The sequence below is a fragment of the Elephas maximus genome, chromosome 13, assembly GCF_024166365.1.
Source record: "Elephas maximus indicus isolate mEleMax1 chromosome 13, mEleMax1 primary haplotype, whole genome shotgun sequence".
In the NCBI taxonomy this organism is placed as follows: domain Eukaryota; kingdom Metazoa; phylum Chordata; class Mammalia; order Proboscidea; family Elephantidae; genus Elephas; species Elephas maximus.
Genome location: NC_064831.1, coordinates 44,799,080 through 44,818,961, shown reverse-complemented (window position 1 = coordinate 44,818,961; position 19,882 = coordinate 44,799,080). Strand labels below are relative to the sequence as shown.

The following is a 19,882-nucleotide window of genomic DNA, read 5'->3' as shown; positions in this document are numbered from 1 at the left end:
CATTTTTACCTGTATGGGAATATGGTGTCCTGGTGGTGAAGTGGTTAAGAGCTTGGCTGCTAACCAAAAAGTGTATGTGTTAGACAGTTCAAATTCACCAGCTGCTCCTTGGAAACCTTATGGGGCAGTTCCACTCTGTCCCATAGAGTTGCTGTTGACTCAATGGCAATGGGCTTTGTTTTTGTGATATAGGAATATACTTCATGCCACAGATACTCTGAAACTTTATAGAAATTGTTTTCAAATAGACCTAAAGATAGTCACCTAAGTTGTACCAGACGTCCATTTCTCCACTCAGGGTTCTTACTTCTACAATTGTTTGTCCCAGAAAATCATCTGACTCTTTTTTGAAATGTTGCTTGACTCTGGATTTAATGTCATCATCTTCATCCCACACTCTGACTTTGATTCTGTCTGTGGAGTTATGGCACTCGCTGAAAATAAATGCGGACAAGTTAGCAACCATTGATTACTGCTCCAAATGGCATTCGATGTTAGCAATTTCTGTTAAACCTGTCTGATCTATAAAGACATAGTAAATTACATAATAAATGAGATTTTTCCATTGGCCCATTCCATCCATGGGATGTTGCAGGTATTAAGGATATCGAGGAAAGTTGCATTAGTTGAATCATATTCATAAGGAAAAATCCTGACCTATCCCATCCTATTTCATTTAATTGAACTAGACATAAGGAACCATGGTGGCTCAACAGTTAACACTTGGATGCTAACCAAAAGATTGGTGGTTTGAACCCACTCAGTGGCTTCATGGGAGAAAGACCTGGAAATCTGTTCCTGTAAAGATTACAGCCTAGGAAACCCTATGGCACAGTTCTATTCTGTCCTACAGTGTCACTAACAGCCAAAGTTGACTTGATGGCACCCAACAACAACAAACTAGATATAATCATATACACGTCAGAACTCTTTGCTTGGGATATTTTCACTTATTGAGATACTTCATATTGTAAGAGTTATCTTGAACAATATATTTACGGCCCAGAAAATTCTGCACTATGAATATAAAGCTCATTGTATTGTCAGGGGGTTGAGGAAGTGGATTTCACATAGTACAAAATGATAAGCGCAAATATTTAATAAACTAACAAAACAGTAAATACATAAGACATTGATAGATCAAGTAGAATTAGAGCAGCAGAATCTTTTGTTTGAAAGATAAACTGCACATTCTAGCCCATTCCTCATTTCCAGGTTTTCTGGGCCCCCCCCTACTTAGTATTGCCTACATACACTATGGACTTTGCTGACCCATGATATTTGTATACACTCTTCCCTGTGCTTAGAATGCATCTATCTTCCGTCTCTGCGTGTTAACTAAGTGTTCTTTAAGAGTTAGCTAGTCATTTCATCTGCATAAGTTTTTCTCCGGCTTATTGAGGCAGTTCATGATCAACCCCGAGCTCTGGATATGCCCTGTACGTGCATTCACTCTAGCACTGGGCTCTTTTTCTTGGAGTCTGTGGATGAGTTCAGAGGGTCCCTGAACTTGGATTTGAAGAAAAAGAACAACTTAATCTTTACTTTCCTTCAATTATGGATATAAGCAATAAACAATTATAAATACAGGCAGTATTATAAATATCTGTAAGATTTTGTCACCAATAAAATCAGATATTTACATATAAAATTATAAGTGTTAAGGATCTTGAAATATTATTTATACTTATCATTACTGTACTGATAAATATAATTTATATTCTTTTCAATTCTGTGTTTTATATATTTAATAAACAGAAAGGAGGAGGTTCATAGTCTTTACCAGGTATTATGGATTCAATTATGTCCCCCCCAAAATGTGTGTATCAACTTGATTAGTCATGATTCCTGGTATTGTGTGATTGTTCTCCATTTTGTGATTGCAATTTTATGTTAAAGAGGATTAGGGTGGGATTGTAACACCCTTACCAGGTCACATCCCTGATCCAATTAAAGGGAGTTTTCCTGGGGTGTGGCCTGCACCACCTTTTATCTCTCAAGAGCTAAAAGGAAAGGGAAGCTAGCAGAGATGGGGGACCTCATACCACCAAGAAAGGGTGCCAGGAGCAAAGCACGTCCTTTGGACCTGAAGTTTCTGCGCTGAGTTGCTACCAGATCAAGGCAAGACTGATGACAAAGATCTTCCTCCAGAGCCGACAGAGACAGAAACCCTTCCCCTGGAGCCGGTGCCCTGAATTTGGACTTCTAGCCTACTGGACTGTGAGAGAATAAACTTCTCTATGTTAAAGCCATTCACTTGTGGTATTTCTGTTATAGCAGCATTAGATGACTTACACCGGATTTCCAAGTGGGCCCAGGGTGCAAAAATAATTTAAGAAACCTGAAAGTGTGATGTCTTTTCTATTAACCTATGGGGCAAGATCATACAGCATATATAATAATAGGATTTGGAGCCTGATGAGCCTATGTACAAATCCTCATGTCACTATTTCTACTTATCTCAGGAGTTTTCAACACAATATTTTGTCAATTTCTGGAGCGTTTTTGGTTTTCATAAACATAGAAGGGCACCACTGGTACTCAGTAGGCTGAAGCCAGGTATTCAGACACCCTGCCAAACCCTTGTGGTGTAGTGGTTAAGAGCTACATCTACTAACCAAAAGGTCAGCAGTTCAAATCCACCAGGCACTCCTTGGAAACTCAATCGGGCAGTTCTACTCTGTCCTGTAGGGTCGCTATGAGTTGGAATCCACTGGACTGCAATGGGTTTGTTTGCTTTACTGTACAAAAGACCACTGTTTACCATACAAACTGCACAGTTTGAAATGCCCCATCAGGCATTAAAGTGCAAAATCCATTGATAATAATCTCAGCTTGGAACCCAAGTCTTTTACATAAAAAACACCTTGTCTTTTGCATGTTTTAATAGACACTGAAATTTTCAGGAAAGCAACTAATATGTAAAGTCACTAATTACAGGAAGATTTTTTGTTCCTGCTTAGAACTTTACCAAAGACTATTCTTCATTCTGAAAAATTATATCACCAATATCAAAGCTACACAAAGTAGTAAGTCAAAGTATTTGTATCAGTCTGCAGTTGAAACGGTCACATTCATGCTGATTCTACCAACAGGTGAAAACAGGTATCTACTAAAATATGTATTCTACAGTAGTTGTGTCTGGGTCTTTACATTATGATTTTGTATAAAAAGGGAACTTTGAGTACTGGCTATTTTTAACTGATTTAACCTCTATGAATCTCAGCTTTTTTAATCTATAAAATGAGGTAATAAAACTATGTATCTGCCACTATCCTAATTGTGGTAAGATGTTATCTCATTTATTCCCCATAAACACTTGTAAGAAAGGTATTTTACCTGCAAATAACATGTACAATAAATAACAAGCTCTAGATAATAAAGCTTAATAAACATCTTAGAATTTATTATTTAACAAGATAAAATATCTGGTCTCATTATGAAGAATTTCTTCAGGGTATAGTTTTTGCTATAAAAGAACGGTAGGATTTTTAAGCTGGTCAAATATACACACAAATTGTAACCCATATAGATAGTAATAATATGTACATATATGTACATATTGCATTGGGCCAATCTGCTACAAAAAGACCTCTTTAAAGTATCAAAAAGCAAAGATGTCACTTTGAGGACTAAGGTGTGCCTGACCCAGCCCATGATGTTTTCACATGCATATGAAAATTGGACAATGAATAAAGAAGACTGAAGAACTGATGCCTTTGAATCATGGTGTTGGCAAAAAATACTGAATATACCATGGATTGTCAGAAGAACAAACAAATGCATCTTAGAAGAAGTACAGCCAGAATGCTCCTTAGAAGCGAGGATGGCAAGACTTCGTCTCACATACTTTGGACATGTTATTAGGAGGCATCAGTCCCTGGAGAAGGACTTCATGCTTTGTAAAGTAGAGGGTCAGTGAAAGAGAGAAAGACCCTCAACGAGATGGGTTGATACAGTCACTGCAACTTTGGGCTCAGGCACAGCAATGATCCTGAGGATGGTGCAGGGCTGGGCAGTATTTCATTCTGTTCTACATAAGGTTGCTATGATTTGGAACTGACTCGATGGTGCCTAACAACACATGTACACATATGTATATGTACATGTAGTTTCTATATAGTTCATAAATATATATGCATAAATGCACAGATACACACAAATTATGCAGCAAGAAGAAATAGAAGCAATACTATATTTCTTTCCAAATTTCTGCTAGAAACAGCCCTTTTTTTGATACCAGGTAGAAACACACCTTCCAAATGACTGCTCATATCTCCATTATTGTTTCTACATAAATTTAGTTTGTGTCTTTTTTTTAAATTAGGATGTCATGATTTCAATATGCCCTTGTCAGATTTCCTTCTATTCATCCAATTTCCCATTATCATTTTTTATTTAGCACCTACTAATAAAAAATAGGTTAAAAAAATTATTATTTTTTTTAATAGGCTAGACACAATTGAGGCTTAGTGAGATTAGCAGATTCACTCAACAAAACTCTTAATATCAAAGTAAAAAAAATATATGTGATATTAATTGGTGCAGGAAAAATATAAATAATCATCAATCTTAAACCCCCTGTAATCATACTTGTGACTTTGCTGAGGGAGTTTGTCTGTCTTCATTTCTCATTGATTCTGTTTTTCATTTTTTTTTAATTAAATAAACTTTTAATTTTAGATCTATGGAAAAGTTGCAATGATTGTTCAGAGTTTCTCTATACCTCCCACCAGATTACCCTCTGGTTAATATCTTACATTACTAACATCTGTTAGAACTGATTGATTGAATTTTAAAATTATTTTATTTTTCCCATAAAGACCAGCCAGTTTCTACTTTTTTCTAAAGAGGTATTTTTGAGAAATAATAATTAAAAACATTTTGGCATCATGTTTTAAGTTTTAAAACGATCAGCAATTTATATTTTGCCCTCCATGGAGTAAAGATGGCAGAGGGACTCCTGTTTCAAATACTGGAAATTACATGAAGGATGAAGGTGTTTGTAATGGAGTAGAACAGAGATTTAGTTTAAGGTGGTGTGGAAAGTCATCCTATATGGATACCCAGCATCTCTGAATACTCTCCTTCCATTCAGCTCTATCTCCCTGAATGCTTCTATCAGGGATGAAAGTAGGTAACTCACATTCCTAGACTGCTTTGTAGCTATGGTCCAGGTATTTGACCTGCATTCAAACAAGATATGAACTCAAAAATGAGCAAAGGGACAGTGTCTCTATTCTGGGGAAATGCTCTTCTGGCAATAATGGTGGTGGTTTCCATTCTTTGATATGGAGTTCCTGCTATTCACTCCTGAGGGACAAAAGTATTGTTCAGTGGTGTCAATGGTGTTTATTCCAAAGAAACTCTACAATATAATTGGACATTATTCCTGTAGTGTAGCTTCACAGGCTGTTCTCATCTCTCCAAAGATTCTTGAGAGACCTAATGGTCTATGAAATAATCTTTTTCTGCATAAACTAACCAGAGTGGATTCTGTTGTTTGCCACTGAGAATACTGACTGATGTAGTCATTTTTAAAGAATGGAGGGAGCTGTAACAGAACCTAGAATATGGAGTCGACTCTCTGGAGGAACGATGTGGCAGGCAGTGAAGATTTAATCCCCTCAGGCTGGAAAGCCAACACACTGCGACAAGCAATAGGAAAACAGCTGGTCAAACTGTTTCTTGCTCTACCTGGGAACCTAAACCACCTGAGGCTTTTTATTAGTGGGAATGGTAAGAATAAAATTCAGAATGTTGGTGTGTGCTTATTAAATCTTGCTACTTTCAAAATGTACTGCAGTAGAGATGCACTCAAACCACGGCTAGAGGGTCTGCAAACAGAGATGCAAGGAAACACAGCTATGCCAACAGAGGCTCACTCTGCGTGTGACCTGCAGTGGAAATTGACTGAGAATATCATAATTTGGAGCCCTGCAGGGTGGAGAAAATCTAGCTGCTTCTATATCAAAAATTGTATCTATATAAGCAGAGGCTTCCAAGTGCAGCTTCGAAAAGAGATAAAATTGTTGCCCCAGGTCTTTTCAAACAACTTCCTTTCGGAGTTCTCTGAGTGACAATGAGAGGGAACTTAGTGGCAAAGATCTGATAAAGGATGGTGCATTCTCACCTTTGCATAGTATTTTACAAGGCCCGAGGCAGCAGCCATTAGTTTAAGGGAGCGGTATTGGTTAGAACAGAACAGCCAGTAGCTAAGAGTTAAAATTTCCAGGCTTTTGTAGTTGATTATAAAATAGCCTTGAAGCACATAGCCTGAAAGCCAGGTAAATCTTCCAGAGAAAAATATTGCCAAACGTGCCTCAGGTTTGGCTGACAACAGAAATAGGAAGTGGGCTCCAAGTGCAGTATCTCCCCAACGAGGAAGGCCACATGCCTGGATTTCCTGGCAATGTCACAATTTACGGTTATCGTAGACCACTGAATGCCTTTGGATTATTTTTAGAGCCTTCCTTCACTCACTTTCACTTTACACAGTATCTACTGTTAAGTGTAGGTATTGCTAGAATAGGCAAGAAAGTTCTACCAATATGCAGAACCAAGGAGTTGGAGGAAAATGGATAAAAGATAATTCATTCAGAAAGAAGTACCAGGGACTGCCAGGTTGGCTAACCAAATAACTTCTTCTGGAAGGATAGCAGGAAGTCCTGAATACACCTCTCCAGCAGGACTCTATATTTGTTACGTACCAGGACCAGCCCTGTATTTCCTACTTCCACTCTAACTGAATGGGAATTTTTTAAGTGTTGTTATCCTATCTCCTTTCCTTTCCACAATTATACATTGAGAGTGTTGGAGGAAAATAACTTGTCTTTAATTTATGTCACTGAATGACAATGAAATAAACCTGGATCCTTATGAAAAACCCACTGCCGTGGAGAAACTAAATACAATACAAAGATTGTGGATTTTAAGCTAAGTGCAGTAGCTGTATAGTGTTGTGATTACCTACATCGAAAGGGAGAAGATAAATTTATTTCATTTTAAAGTAAACATGTGGGTAGAAAGCATGTATCTAAATGTTGAGTAGTCAAAGAAGTAAATAATGGCAGATACTATAAGTTACTTCACACAACAACCTCTCAACACCCTCCCCCTTTCCCTTTCCTATATTTTCATTCTTTCCCAGCCTCCCTTGCAAACAGAGATGGCCATGTGACATGGTTTATCCAATGAGATAAACAGAAGTCTTCTGACACGGTCTCTTCTATTTTCTTTTTACTACTCTGGAACGTGGATGGAGAGCAGCCTTCACTAATGATGTTAAAACAGGAAGACAGAGTGAGCTTAGATCCTTGATGGAAAAACTGAATTACCATTTGTTATGGATTGAATTGTGTTCCCCCAAAATATGTTAGAATCCGAACCCCTATGCCTATGTATGTAATTCTGTTTGGAAATAAGAGTTTTCTCTGTTATGTTAGTGAGGCCCTATGAGTGTATGGGGTGGGGTGGGGGGGGGTAACCTAAACCTATTATTCATATCTAATTATAAGGAGTAACACAGACACAGACACAAGCAAAAAGAGGGGAAGACAGATGCCATGTGAAGATCACCAAGGAACTGACGAACGCTGGAAGAGACAAGGAACTTCCCCCAGAGCCAACAGAAGAGAATCTTCCCTCGGGCTGTTTCCCTGAACTGTGAGAAAATAAATTTCTATTCTTTAAAGCCACCCACTTGGGGTATTTCTGTTACAGTAGCACTAGGAAACTAAGATACCACCCTAGCCTCGAAATGTCTATACCTAGAATTCTTTTTGGATGAAATAAATAAATCTTTTTGAGCTAGTGGCTTAATGTGAAAGTGAATGCAATCCTATTTGAATCAAGGGGGAAAATAAAAAGCCTAGTAAGTTCATTTTAAGTTTAATTATTTAAAAAAATAACAATTTTAAAACAAGTTTGATTTATGAACTGTTACTGTACACTTGCTGTGTTTTATGGAATTCACTATTCAAAACGTATTTCACAAACCTGGACTTTTATACAAATATAAGGGTGTACATTTCAGCTGGGAAATGATAGGCTCTGTAGTAAACAGAATTTGGAAGCAAGAGAAATATCTTTATATACAAAAGAAAAATTTATCACATATAGTCCCATTAACTCTCATTGTACTAGCAATTTTCAACCTGATTAAATAGCTAATTAAGGCCCCTGGTTTAGTTTACTAGTTTGTGAGTTTGAATTTTTTTTTTTTAATCAACAGAGATTAAGGTATTTTAGTGCACAAATGATTAATAAAGTAGCTATTTTTAGGTCCAAGCGATTTGCTTTGTGGTTTTTCTCTTAAGGCTAATTCCCTTCTTAAAGACTGTTTCATATTTCTAATTTGATATTTTTTCTTTGTTAAAGAGGGGACTTTTTTTTTTTTTTCTTACAGAGATAAAGTATTTTATTCCTTCCCAAATTAAAGCGCATTTCCCCTTTCTGGACTCTATGATTGTGTGTGTTTTATTTTGTTTTGTTTGTTTTTAATTCACAGATGCCATATCTCTGTAGAGTCAATCACTATTTGGCCAGTTTTCTTTTGGCAGTCATCCAAATGACTAGTATCTTTGTAATTACTTATTCCAGCTTTGCAAATGGTCTCCCTAAGGTGTTTGAATATTTTAAGATTTGAAGTTTCCAGGTATGGCCCACATATGTATCTTCTATCAGGCGCTCCTTGGAAACTCTATGGGGCAGTTCTATTCTGTCCTATAGGGTCGCTATGAGTCGGAATCGACTTGACGGCACTGGGTTTATGGTTAAAACAAAAATAAAATCTCTTCTTATCCAAGTTAGCAAAGTGCAGCCCCTTCTGGAATGGAGAAGTATCTAGAATGTATCTAGAGAGGTGCTCCTGGATTTCATAAAGACAATGAAGCCTGATTCCAAGGGGAAAAAAAACAAACTCCTGCTGCAATAGCCCTCCCCTGATGGCAAGTCATTACTAAAGGAACACACAAGCAAACGGTCTTTCAAAATGAAAATAATATCCATGGTCTTGAGCTAGATCTAATGAAACAACTAAAATAGCTCTAACATGACAACTGTATCAGAAAAAAAAGCCAGTAGTAAGTGACATCACCATTAAAAATCATGTGCTTTAAGAATATGTAAATTTTCTAGCTGCATATTTTAAGTACAGCAAAGAAGGTTCTGTAATTTGTTAAATAGTATTCTACCAGGTTTTATTAAAAGACACAGTAATAAGAGAAATAATATATAGGAATAAACATATACATTCATGTGTGCATTGAAACAAGCTATAAGGGCGTATTTCAAAATATGGGTGGGGGAATTAGTGAAGATTTCTATTATATGTTTTGTATTTTATAGTCTCCTTTCAGCTTTAGTTCAGTCTAGGTTGTGCAGTGATTAAGAAAATCATCAGCCAGAAACCTCCTGCAAAACCAGTCCTAAGGTAAAACAGCAGTAGCCTTTCCAACGTTAATTTTCTAGTTACAGCTTAATTCCTTAAACTCTGACCCAACAAATGGAAATACTGTGGTACATTAAACTTTTATATATTCTCTTAGTGGTTATGAATTATGGAACCCATTTTTATTACAACTACCCCCTATTTTCATTACCCTTAACTCCATTATCTTTTAATTCTATCACAGAAAATGGACAAGCCCTAAGTTAAACCCATCAACAGTGCAGTTACTTTTCCCTCCTGCATTCATCAGTGACCCCTAAATCACAGGAGTTAAGGTCAAAAAACAGCCCAACATTTTACTTTTGTGTACGTTTTCTTTGAGGTTTATATTTCTAGTGTTTAGACTTTATAGACCCATTCTATGAGCCAATGAATGACATAGAAGACAATAAAAATAAGAACAAGAAAATATTATTAGCGCCACTTTTGAAGAAGAGGTGTTCACGCACTGGCATTTACCGTCGACTGAAGAAGTCCACGTGCTGTAAAGGATCATAGAAACAAAAGGCACAGTATGACCTTATAAGATGCATCCACTTCCCTGCCTCACCTTCTCACCTCACAAGTTAATCATACATTCTTCAGGGTCTTGGATTATATTTCTATGCATAATATTTTCTTCACAGAATCTAATGTTGCAGAGTAAACTTACTTTAACAGCTGTTTTGAGAATGATTTTAGGCAAGAAACTAGTTTAGAAAAATATGGTAGTGTCCATTTTGCTGGGACAAGAGAGACCATGGAGGAAGAGAGAGATCAGAAAATAGAAGGGTCAAATCACTGTCTCAAGAACATAGGAGAAATGTATATATGTGCAAGTGTGGGGTGGGTGGAAGGTGGGACAGTGGGGTGGTGGTAGTGGCGGTGGTTTCTCCTCACCATTTTTTGGTTCACCATATATTTTCCCAGCTCAGACTTCTGTTCATTGCGTTCCTTAGGGTAAGGATGTCTTTCCCCTACTTCTCTACCTGGTGAACACCTACTTGTCTTTCAAACCCGGATAAAACATCGCCTCTGTGTGAAAGTTCCCTGGAAGCTCATCTGATTATTTTCAAACCCTACCACCTGCAGTAAGTAGGTATTTAAAAATTATTTACTGAATAAATAAGTGAAATATCACAGCTTAAGAACCATCGTGTCGTTGTTGTGTGTCGTCGTGTTGACTCCGACTCACAGAGACCCTATAGGACAGAGTGGAATTGCCCATAGGGTTTCCTGGGGTATAATCTTTACAGGATTACTATGTCTTTGAAGAAATACAGCTAGAATCCTCCTTAGAAGTGAGGATAGTTAGACTTGGTATCATTTACTTTGGACATGTTATCAGGTCCCTCCTGCTCCTAACAGCACCTAAAAATAACAGTCTTTATAGCTGCAGATTGCCACCTCTTTTTTCCCACAAAGCAGCTGGTGGGCTCCAACCTCCAATCTTTTATGTAGCAGCCAGGTGCTTAACCACTGCCCTACCAGGACTCCTAGAATAATCATACTCTTTCTTTTTGTTCCTCATTAAATATTACAAATATGCAGGTTCTAATTTGTGGCATAATAATGTAGCTGAAATTGGACCATTTGCTTGAGGCTGGAAACAGGGTCTACTCTGAATATATGTTTCACGTTTATTTGACATTTAAATAAAGGTGTTATCTTCCCAAAGTATGCGTTTTCTTTAAGTGGTGATATGCTCTTTTCTTAAGTCTCTTTGTCCACAGAGGAGAGCTGTGATTCAGTGATCTCCATAGTCCTGGGTTATAATGAGGAGCAAAAGAAAAAATAACTGTAGGGGCCTGGAACAGTGTGTGTTGCTGTTGTTTTGGGGTTGTCCTATTCTAGTTCTAATATTCCAAAGTTGTGATTAATAGTATAAGAATACATTTTAGCATTTTACTTTCAGGGTCAATTGTGTGTTAGGCAGGATGGGGTGATAGAACAAACTTGGAAAAAGACCTGCCTGTTTCAAATTCCATTTTAGCCATTTACTAGCAATCTGACCTTGGGCAAGTTACACAATTGCACTGACTTTCCATGCCCAATCTATAAAATGAAAATATAAATAATTATCTTTTTAAGAGGATTAGAGATAATATATGTAAAACACTTAGAACTGAGCTAAGACCTTAGTAGGTTTCTAATGACAGCTACCTAGCTAAGTCTAGTTAATTATATCATTCAAACAATCAAATCTATTTTGCCTTTAACAGCAAAGGACAAGTTACCACAAAGATACATAAAACAGGGAAAAATTTGATAGCATAAATATCAAAGCATTGGCAACTGATTAAATAATTGAGGTATACTGATACAATAAAATCTTACTCAACTATTAAAAGTAATCTTTTAGGAATGTATTTTGTAATGTGGAAATTTTTACGATCAGTAATAAAGAAAAAACATAATTAGAGTTTACAGAAATGATTCTAATTTTTAAATTGTGTATGTTTTATGTATCATAAATATCAGTAATATACGTATATATGTCTGTGTGTATGTCTGTATGATCGGAAATATATCTGTATGTATAGCTATACAATTGGATACCAAAATTTTTCTTATCTGTTTAATGGTGATAATAATAGTACCTACCTCAGAATGCTCACTGTAAGAACAAATTAATGTGTGTGTCACTATAAATATTTGCTGAATAAACGCATGCTTGTTTCAACCTATTCCACTAACGAGAATCTGTACTTTAAGACTTTCTCCCCATTGTTGCTTATCTGTGAATTACCTGATTAACTATGAAAACAGTGAGCTGCCAGGAAAGAAAATGTAATTTGTGTATTCATTTTGCCTTAATTTGGTATAAGTTTTGCTGAAAATAACTTTTCTGTTTTATAACTTAATTTTGCCTAACCAGTAAATCAAAAAATTAAATTAAAAAAAAAAAAAACTATGATCTTATTTGGAGCAAGATGAAACTATTCACTATCTTACGTAAACTCAGTATGTAACAGGCAGGAAGGTATCAAAAATCAGAAAGGCCAAACACTATGGGTGGCAGGGAAGCAGCAGTTATTTCTGATTATCTCATAAAGGTTCGTGAGCTCTTCCCAGGCCAAGGAAAGGGGTTGGTGGCCCAGAGAGCCCACTGTTCTTTCTTTGAAAAAGAACTTGGGACAAGGACTTGACTTGGTCCTAGAAAGGAACATATACTCCAATTCAAAGCACTTCCTGCAGTTCAGGAATGTTCCACTTTGCTGGACAAACACTCCATTTTCTGGGTTGTATTTGGTAGCCGCTCATACACACTAAGATAAGTGACGTTTTCTAAACTGAAATATTCTGACTACTGCTTGTACACTCACTGCATATTTACAAATGAATTAAGACTGAAATCCCTATTTGAGCTGGGGCCAGGCCTCACTCACTCATATACTCCAAGTGTGTGGTGCAGTACCTGGCACCAAATAGGATCCAGGTGCGTGTAGAAGGTGAATTGTGGTTCAAGACATTAAACCTGGGCAGTTGAATTGTGCATATGTTTTCGCAGTACTTCGGAATTCTTACAAATCTTTTTTTCACTGAAACTTGACTAACACAGAAAATAATGTACCTTACTCCCTCCTTATATCCACAAAGCATGAGTAAATGATAAAACAGACGCTGCTTTTGCCTGATTAAGTCACCCAGATTAAAGTAAATAAAAGCATACTTGCATATATTTATCAGAACCTACTAATTCAGTCAAGATGCAGTTAACATCAGAAATTCTCTATTGTATTTAATACAGGGGATTGCTTATACTAGGGATGGTATAGCTGAGAATCCAAAACAGAAGAATAGAGCACCCTAGAAATTAGCAGTAACAGGGAGATGTTACCAACCTTATGCTGGAGGACTACAGAGAAGTGATAGTTTAAAAAAAAAAAAAAAAAAGAAGCCCAGAAGCAAGGGCTAGAACCACAGGGGGAACTTCCAGTTGGGAGCCAGAACCAAAGGGAGGTTGACTCATAGAGGAGACCCAGACAGAGTTGGGGGTGCTGTCCAAGGCAGAGAGAGAAGGGGAGAAATAAGCCTGGCTTCTATCTTCCCACCCTCGATCTTGTTGCAGTGCCTCCTCATGGCTAAACCTAGTGGGCAAGGAAATTTGGGAAATGTAGCCTGCAGAGTTCAATATCCTGAGATACACAACAAACTAATAATACTTCAGGGAATAAATGTGAGGGCCAGCATGTATGCCAAGCCCATGAAGAAAATGCCACAGGGAGATACATAAAGCTATACATCTAGCTTGAAATATTTCTTTGGTTCTTTCCCTTACTCCTTTCGGCATTTCTCTGCATTGCTTGAAAAGTCTTGCCATTTGTATCTTGATAGATAAAACCATTTAGTGCTAAAAACATTTTCAAGGGCGTATCATCAAATTCTTCATTTGAGAAAAGGAAATTGGTAAATAATAGACACTTCAATGGCATTTTTTAATGAGATGGAGAAACAAATCACCAACTTCATATGGAAAGGGAAGAGGCCCCAGATAAGTAAAGCATTACCGACAAAGAACAAAGTGGGAGGCCTCAACACTATCTGATTTTAGAAACTATTATACCGCCACAGTAGTCAAAACAGCCTCGTACTGGTGCAACAACAGATACATAGACCAATGGAACAGAATTGAGAATCCAGACATAAATTCATCCACATATGATCAGCTGATATTTGACAAAGGCCCAAAGTCCCTTAAATAGGGGAAAAGACAGTCTCTTTAACAAATGGTGCTAGCGTAACTAGATATCCATCTGCAAAAAAATGAAACAAAACCCGTACCTTACACCACGCACAAAAACTAACCCGAAATGGATCAAAGACCTAAATATGAAATCTAAAACAATAAAGATCATGGGAGAAAAAATAGGGACAACTCGAGGAGCCTTTATACATGGCATAAACAGTATACGAAACATTACTAACAATGGACAAACAACAGAAGAGAAACTAGATAACTGGGAACTCCTAAAAATCAAACAGAAACACTTATGTTCAACCAAAGACTTCACCAAAACAGTAAAAAGACAACCGACAGACTGGGAAAAAAATTTTGGCTGCAACAAATTCAATCAGCAACTAAAATTTGCAAGATACTGAAAACCTCAACAACAAAAAGACAACCTAATTAAAAAATAGGCAAAGGATATGAGCAGGCACTTCACCAAAGAAGACATTCAGGTGGCTAACATACACATGAGGAAATGCTCGTAATCATTAGTCATTAGAAAAATGCAAATTAAAGCTAAAATGAGATACCATCTCACCCCAACAAGGCTAACATTAATCCAAAAAACACAAAATAATAAATGTTGGAGAGTTTGTAGAGAGACTGGAACACTTATACACTGCTGGTGGGTATGTAAAATTGTACTACCACTTTGGAAATTGATTTGGCACTTCCTTAAAAAGCTGGAAATAGAACTATCATAAGATCCAGCAATTCCACTCCTTGTAGTATATCCTAGAGAAATAAGACCCTTTACACAAACAGATATATGCACACCCATGTTCATTGCAGCACTGTTTACAATAGCAAAAAGATGGAAGCAACCAAGGTGCCCATGAATGGATAAACAAATTATGGCATATTCACACAATGGAATACTACACAAGGGTAAAAAACAACGATAAATCCATGAAACACCTCATAACGTGAAGGTTTCTGGAAGAATTTTGCTGAGTGAAATTAGTCACAAAAGGACAAATATTGTCTGAAACCAAGATTATAAGAACTCAAGAAAAGGTTTAAACACAGAAGAAAACATTCTTTGATAGTTATGAGGGTAAGGAGGGAGGGAGAAGGGTATTCACTAATTAGATAGTAGACAAAAATTACTTTAGGTGAAGGGAAGGACAACGCACAATACAGGGCAAGTCAGCACAACCAGACTAATCCAAAAGCTAAGAAGTTTTCTGAATACGACCAAACCCTTCGAAGGACAGAGGAGCAGAGGCAGGGGTCTGGGGACCATGGTTTCAGGGGACATTAAGAAAACATTCTGCATTCCACTTTGGTGAGTGGCATCTGGGGTCTTAAAAGTTAGTAAGCGACCATCTAAGATGCATGAATTGGTCTCAACCTACCTGGAGCAAAGGAGAATGAAGAAACCAAAGACACAAGGTAATTATGAGCCCAAGAGACAGAAAGGGCCACATAAACCAGAGCCTTTATCAGCCTGAGTCCAGAAGAACTAGATGGTGCCTGGCTACCACCAATGACTGCCCTGACAGGGAATACAACAGAGAATCCCTGATGGAGCAGGAGAAAAATGGGGTGCAGACCTCAAATTCTAGTAAAAAAGACCAGACTTAATGGTCTGACTAAGACTGGAAGGACCCCAGAGGTCACGGCCCAGGACTCTCTGTTAGCCCAAAACTAAAACCGTTCCCGAAGCCAACTCTTCAAAGACTAGACTGGACTATAAGACATAAAATGATACTGGTGAGGAGTGTGCTTCTTAGCTCATGTAGACACATAAAACTATGTAGGAAGCTCCTGTCTGGAGGCGAGATGAGAAGGCAGAGGGGACCAGGAGCTAGGTGAATGGACATGGGAAATACAGGGTGGGGAGAAGGAGTGTGCTGTCACATTATAGGGAGAGCAACTAGGGTCATGTAGCAATGTGTGTATGGTTTTTTGTATGAGAAGCTGGCTTGAATTGTAAACTTTCACTTAAACCACAATTTTTAAAAAAAGAAAAATAAATAATAAACACTTTTGCATGGTTGTTGTTAGGTGCTCCCTAGTCAGTTCTGACTCACAGTGACCCTATATACAACCAAATGAAACACTGCCTAGTCCTGTACCATCCTCACAATCCTTGTTATGCTTGAGCCCATTGTCAAAGCCACTGTCAATCCATTTCATTGAGGGTCTTCCTTTTTTTCTCTGACCCTCTGCTTTACCAAGCATGATGTCCTTCTTCAGGGGCTGATCCCTTCCGATAGATAACCTGTCCAAAGTATGCAAAATGTTGTCTCGCCAGCCTTGCTTCCAAGGAGCATTCTGGTTGTAAATGAATTGAAAAAAAATTATGGGAATAAAAATGCTTTGGAAAAATAGTAATGCTCTATACACACGAACTATTATTTTCATAGTCACTCTGTATAAGTAGACTCATAGAAACTCACAGAAAGTCAGAATTGACTTGATGGCAACAGGTTTTTTTGTTTGTATCAGTTTATGGGTGCTTAAATACTTTTAACAGTATTGAGTGTTTTTCAGAAAGGTGGAGCACACCTTTACCAATCTCCATTTGCAGTGAGCTCAGTTATTACTGTGATTATTTGTGTTCACTACATTACTTAATTAACTGAGTATCATTATCAATATTTCAATAGAACATTACTGTTTAGCACTAAAAAAAACACTAGTAAGGCTTAATGCATTATTTTCTCTATTTAATTTTATCCACTTCTTCAAATTGCTACAATACTTTACATGCCACATGGCACTTTGACTTTAATATATCATGTCCATCCTGATACACACACACATATATATTTCTTTTAAGTAATTACATAGTTATTAAGTGTGTCCTAATTGATTTAATTCATCCCCTATATACAGTAGATGAGCATTTAGGTGGTTTCCATTGTGTACTGTTACAAACAATGCTACACAGAACATCTTGACCATATATCTTTTTGAATTTATGAAAATATTTTAAGAGAAAAATTATTAAGAAATGGTGTTTTATTAGCTATGCAAATGCATCAGCAACTTAATTTTCTCCTATTTACCATTTCCCCGACACTTTACTCCCGTCTTAGAAAATAGTTTGGATTTCTATCATTTAGTTTCATTTCAATCCTTATGGCTGAATGCACAACTGAAAACTAAAACTGGATTAACTAATTAATGTTTCAAATTCTCTTTGGGACAAAGGTATAAATAAAAAATTGCTTATAATTAAATGTTTAATTAAGCATAGCTTAACCCATCTTAAACTCTGGGAATTTCAGAGCTCTTAATTGTTCTCATACAGAACCTGTACATGGATCAAGAGGCAGCTGTTTGAATAGAACAAGCAGATACTATGTGGTTCAAAATTGGAAAAGGTGTGCAGTACGATTATATCCTCTCACCTTACTTCTTCAGTCTGTAACCTTGCTTACCAAAAATGAAGATGACTTGAAGTACTACTGATGAAAGTTAAAAAAAGAAAAAAATACAGTTTCCAGTATGGATTACACCTGAATGTAAAAAAAAAAAACTAAAATCTTCACAACTGGACCGATAAAAAGCATGATAAACGAAGACATTGAAGTTGTCAATGATTTCATTCTGCTTGGATCAACAATGTCCATGGAAACAACAGTCAAGAAATCATACGGCATATTGAATTGGACAGCTCTGCTGAAAAAGACCTCTCTAAGTTTTAAATGCAAAGATGTCACCTTGATGACTAAAGTGCACCTGACCCAAGCCATGGTCTTTTCAACTCTTCTAATATGCATGCAAAAAAGAGCCCTGTTGGCACAGTGGTTAAAGTGCTCAGCTGCTAACCAAAAGGTCAGCAGTTCAAATCCACCAGCCGCTCCACAGGAAAAATAGGTGGCAGTCTGCTCCCGTAAAGATTATGGCCTTGGAGACCCTATAGATAGTTCTACTCTGTCCTATAGGGTCACTATGAGTTGGAATTGACTCTATGCCAATGGGTTTGGTTTGTTTGGTATATGTATGCAAGGTCCCTGGGTGGCGCAAGTGGTTTGCACTTGGCTGCTAACATAAAGGATGGTAATTTGAACCCACCCAGCAGCTCCACAGAAGAAAGGCCTGGCAATCTGCTTCTGTAAAGATTACATCCAAGAATACCCTAAGGAGCAGTTCTACTCTGTAACACATGGTGTTCCCATGAATCGGAATCAACTCGACAGCAGTGGGTTATACACATGCAAAATTGGACAATAAAAAAGGAAGATAGAAGAATTGAAACATTTGAACTGTGGTTCTGGAAAAGAATATTGAATATATCACAGACTGCCAAAAGAATAAACAAGTCAGCCTTAGAAGAAATACAACCAGAATGTTTCTTAGATTCAGGAATGGCAAGATTTCAGCTCACTTACTTAGGACACACCCTCAGGAAAGACCAATAACTAGAAAAGGACATTGTATCTAGTAAAATAGAAGGCCAATTAAATCCTCAGTAAGATGACTTGATACAATATTCGATGGAAATTTTTAATACAATGTTTAATTATGTCAATAGTAGAATTTCCTAAAGTAACAAACCTATGATATTAGAGAGGCCATAGAATGATCTAGAGGTAAACATACATGCCAAAGGTCCCCCAGAGTTAGTGGTAGTTTCCCTTCCTGTGTTTTCTTAACTTCATCCTTCACTCTGTGGGGACAGAGTGAAGACGGATGACACGAATCTAGTCATAGTAAAAGCTCAAGAGGTTACTTTCTTCTGCTATTTCTTTAGGTAAATCAAAGTAAGCTTTGTCCTTTTTATTGTCCCCTCATGTCCAGTTCTAATCAAAAGAAGCATCAAAGTTTATTGGGTAGAGACAGAACTGACAGAAAAATAACAAACGTCATGAAGACTAACGGTATTGTTAAGATTTCATCTGGCAAGAAAACATACTGGTTATGCTAATAAAAACATCAATGTCCCAGTTCACTAAAATAATGCTCAAGTAGCATGCATAGAGAAGAAAGACATGTCTTTGGAGTTTCCTGAAAGAAACTGACATTGAAGAACAGAGGAGGAGAGAATTAAGGGTGAAGCAATAGTGAAAATAAATTTTTAAAAAGTTTATAAAATACACTTTCATTGGTCAGAAATTAACTTTAGAATTTATCGTTTGAAAATAATCAGTGAGTAAACATCTAGTGATTACCTTGTATTATCTGAGGTCCCCACTCTCAAAGAGCTGAAAACTTGGGTAAGAAATGATACTAACATATATTAAAAAACCATGAAAATAATTAAGGACTATATCAAAATCCCCTAGAATGTTTTAAGATAAATGGGAAAAAATGGTAAACTCAAGTAGATTTTCCCTAGATGGCACATTCTTTTAATTTTGATTTTTTATATAGAAATCAATGAACAGTAGCCAAACAAACAAACAAACAAACAAAAAGGGCCGTGCCTGTTGATAATAGTTAGGTACCACTAAAAACTTCATGGGATTAGTTTTCTTGGTTTCAAGGTTTAGGGTCACAACTTCGTAGGTCTATCTAGACAATGGGCCAAACATTGTTATTAGAATTTCTGTTCTACCTCCCAGTTCTGTTGAGTAGTACCTGGGGTCTTAAGAGTTTGCAAGGCACAGAAATTGGTCTCTATTCACACGGAATAGAAGGAGATACAGGAATCAGAGAAGGAAATGGACTGTAGGTTTAACTGGCTGCATAAACTAATATCTCCCTTATTATGAGACCAGAAGAAATGGATGGTGCTCAGCTACTATAACCAAATATTTTGATCA

General features: G+C 37.0%; 1 protein-coding gene across 1 annotated transcript in view; it reads right to left on the bottom strand.

The window, feature by feature from the left end:
- Window positions 1–19,882, bottom strand: part of UNC13C (unc-13 homolog C) — a 676,763-nt gene that overhangs the window by 337,227 nt on the left and 319,654 nt on the right. Inside the window, exon 11 of the mRNA XM_049852627.1 lies at window positions 265–434. Within this exon, the coding sequence (XP_049708584.1) occupies window positions 265–434 (170 nt within the window). The remainder of the gene's footprint in view (window positions 1–264; window positions 435–19,882) is intronic.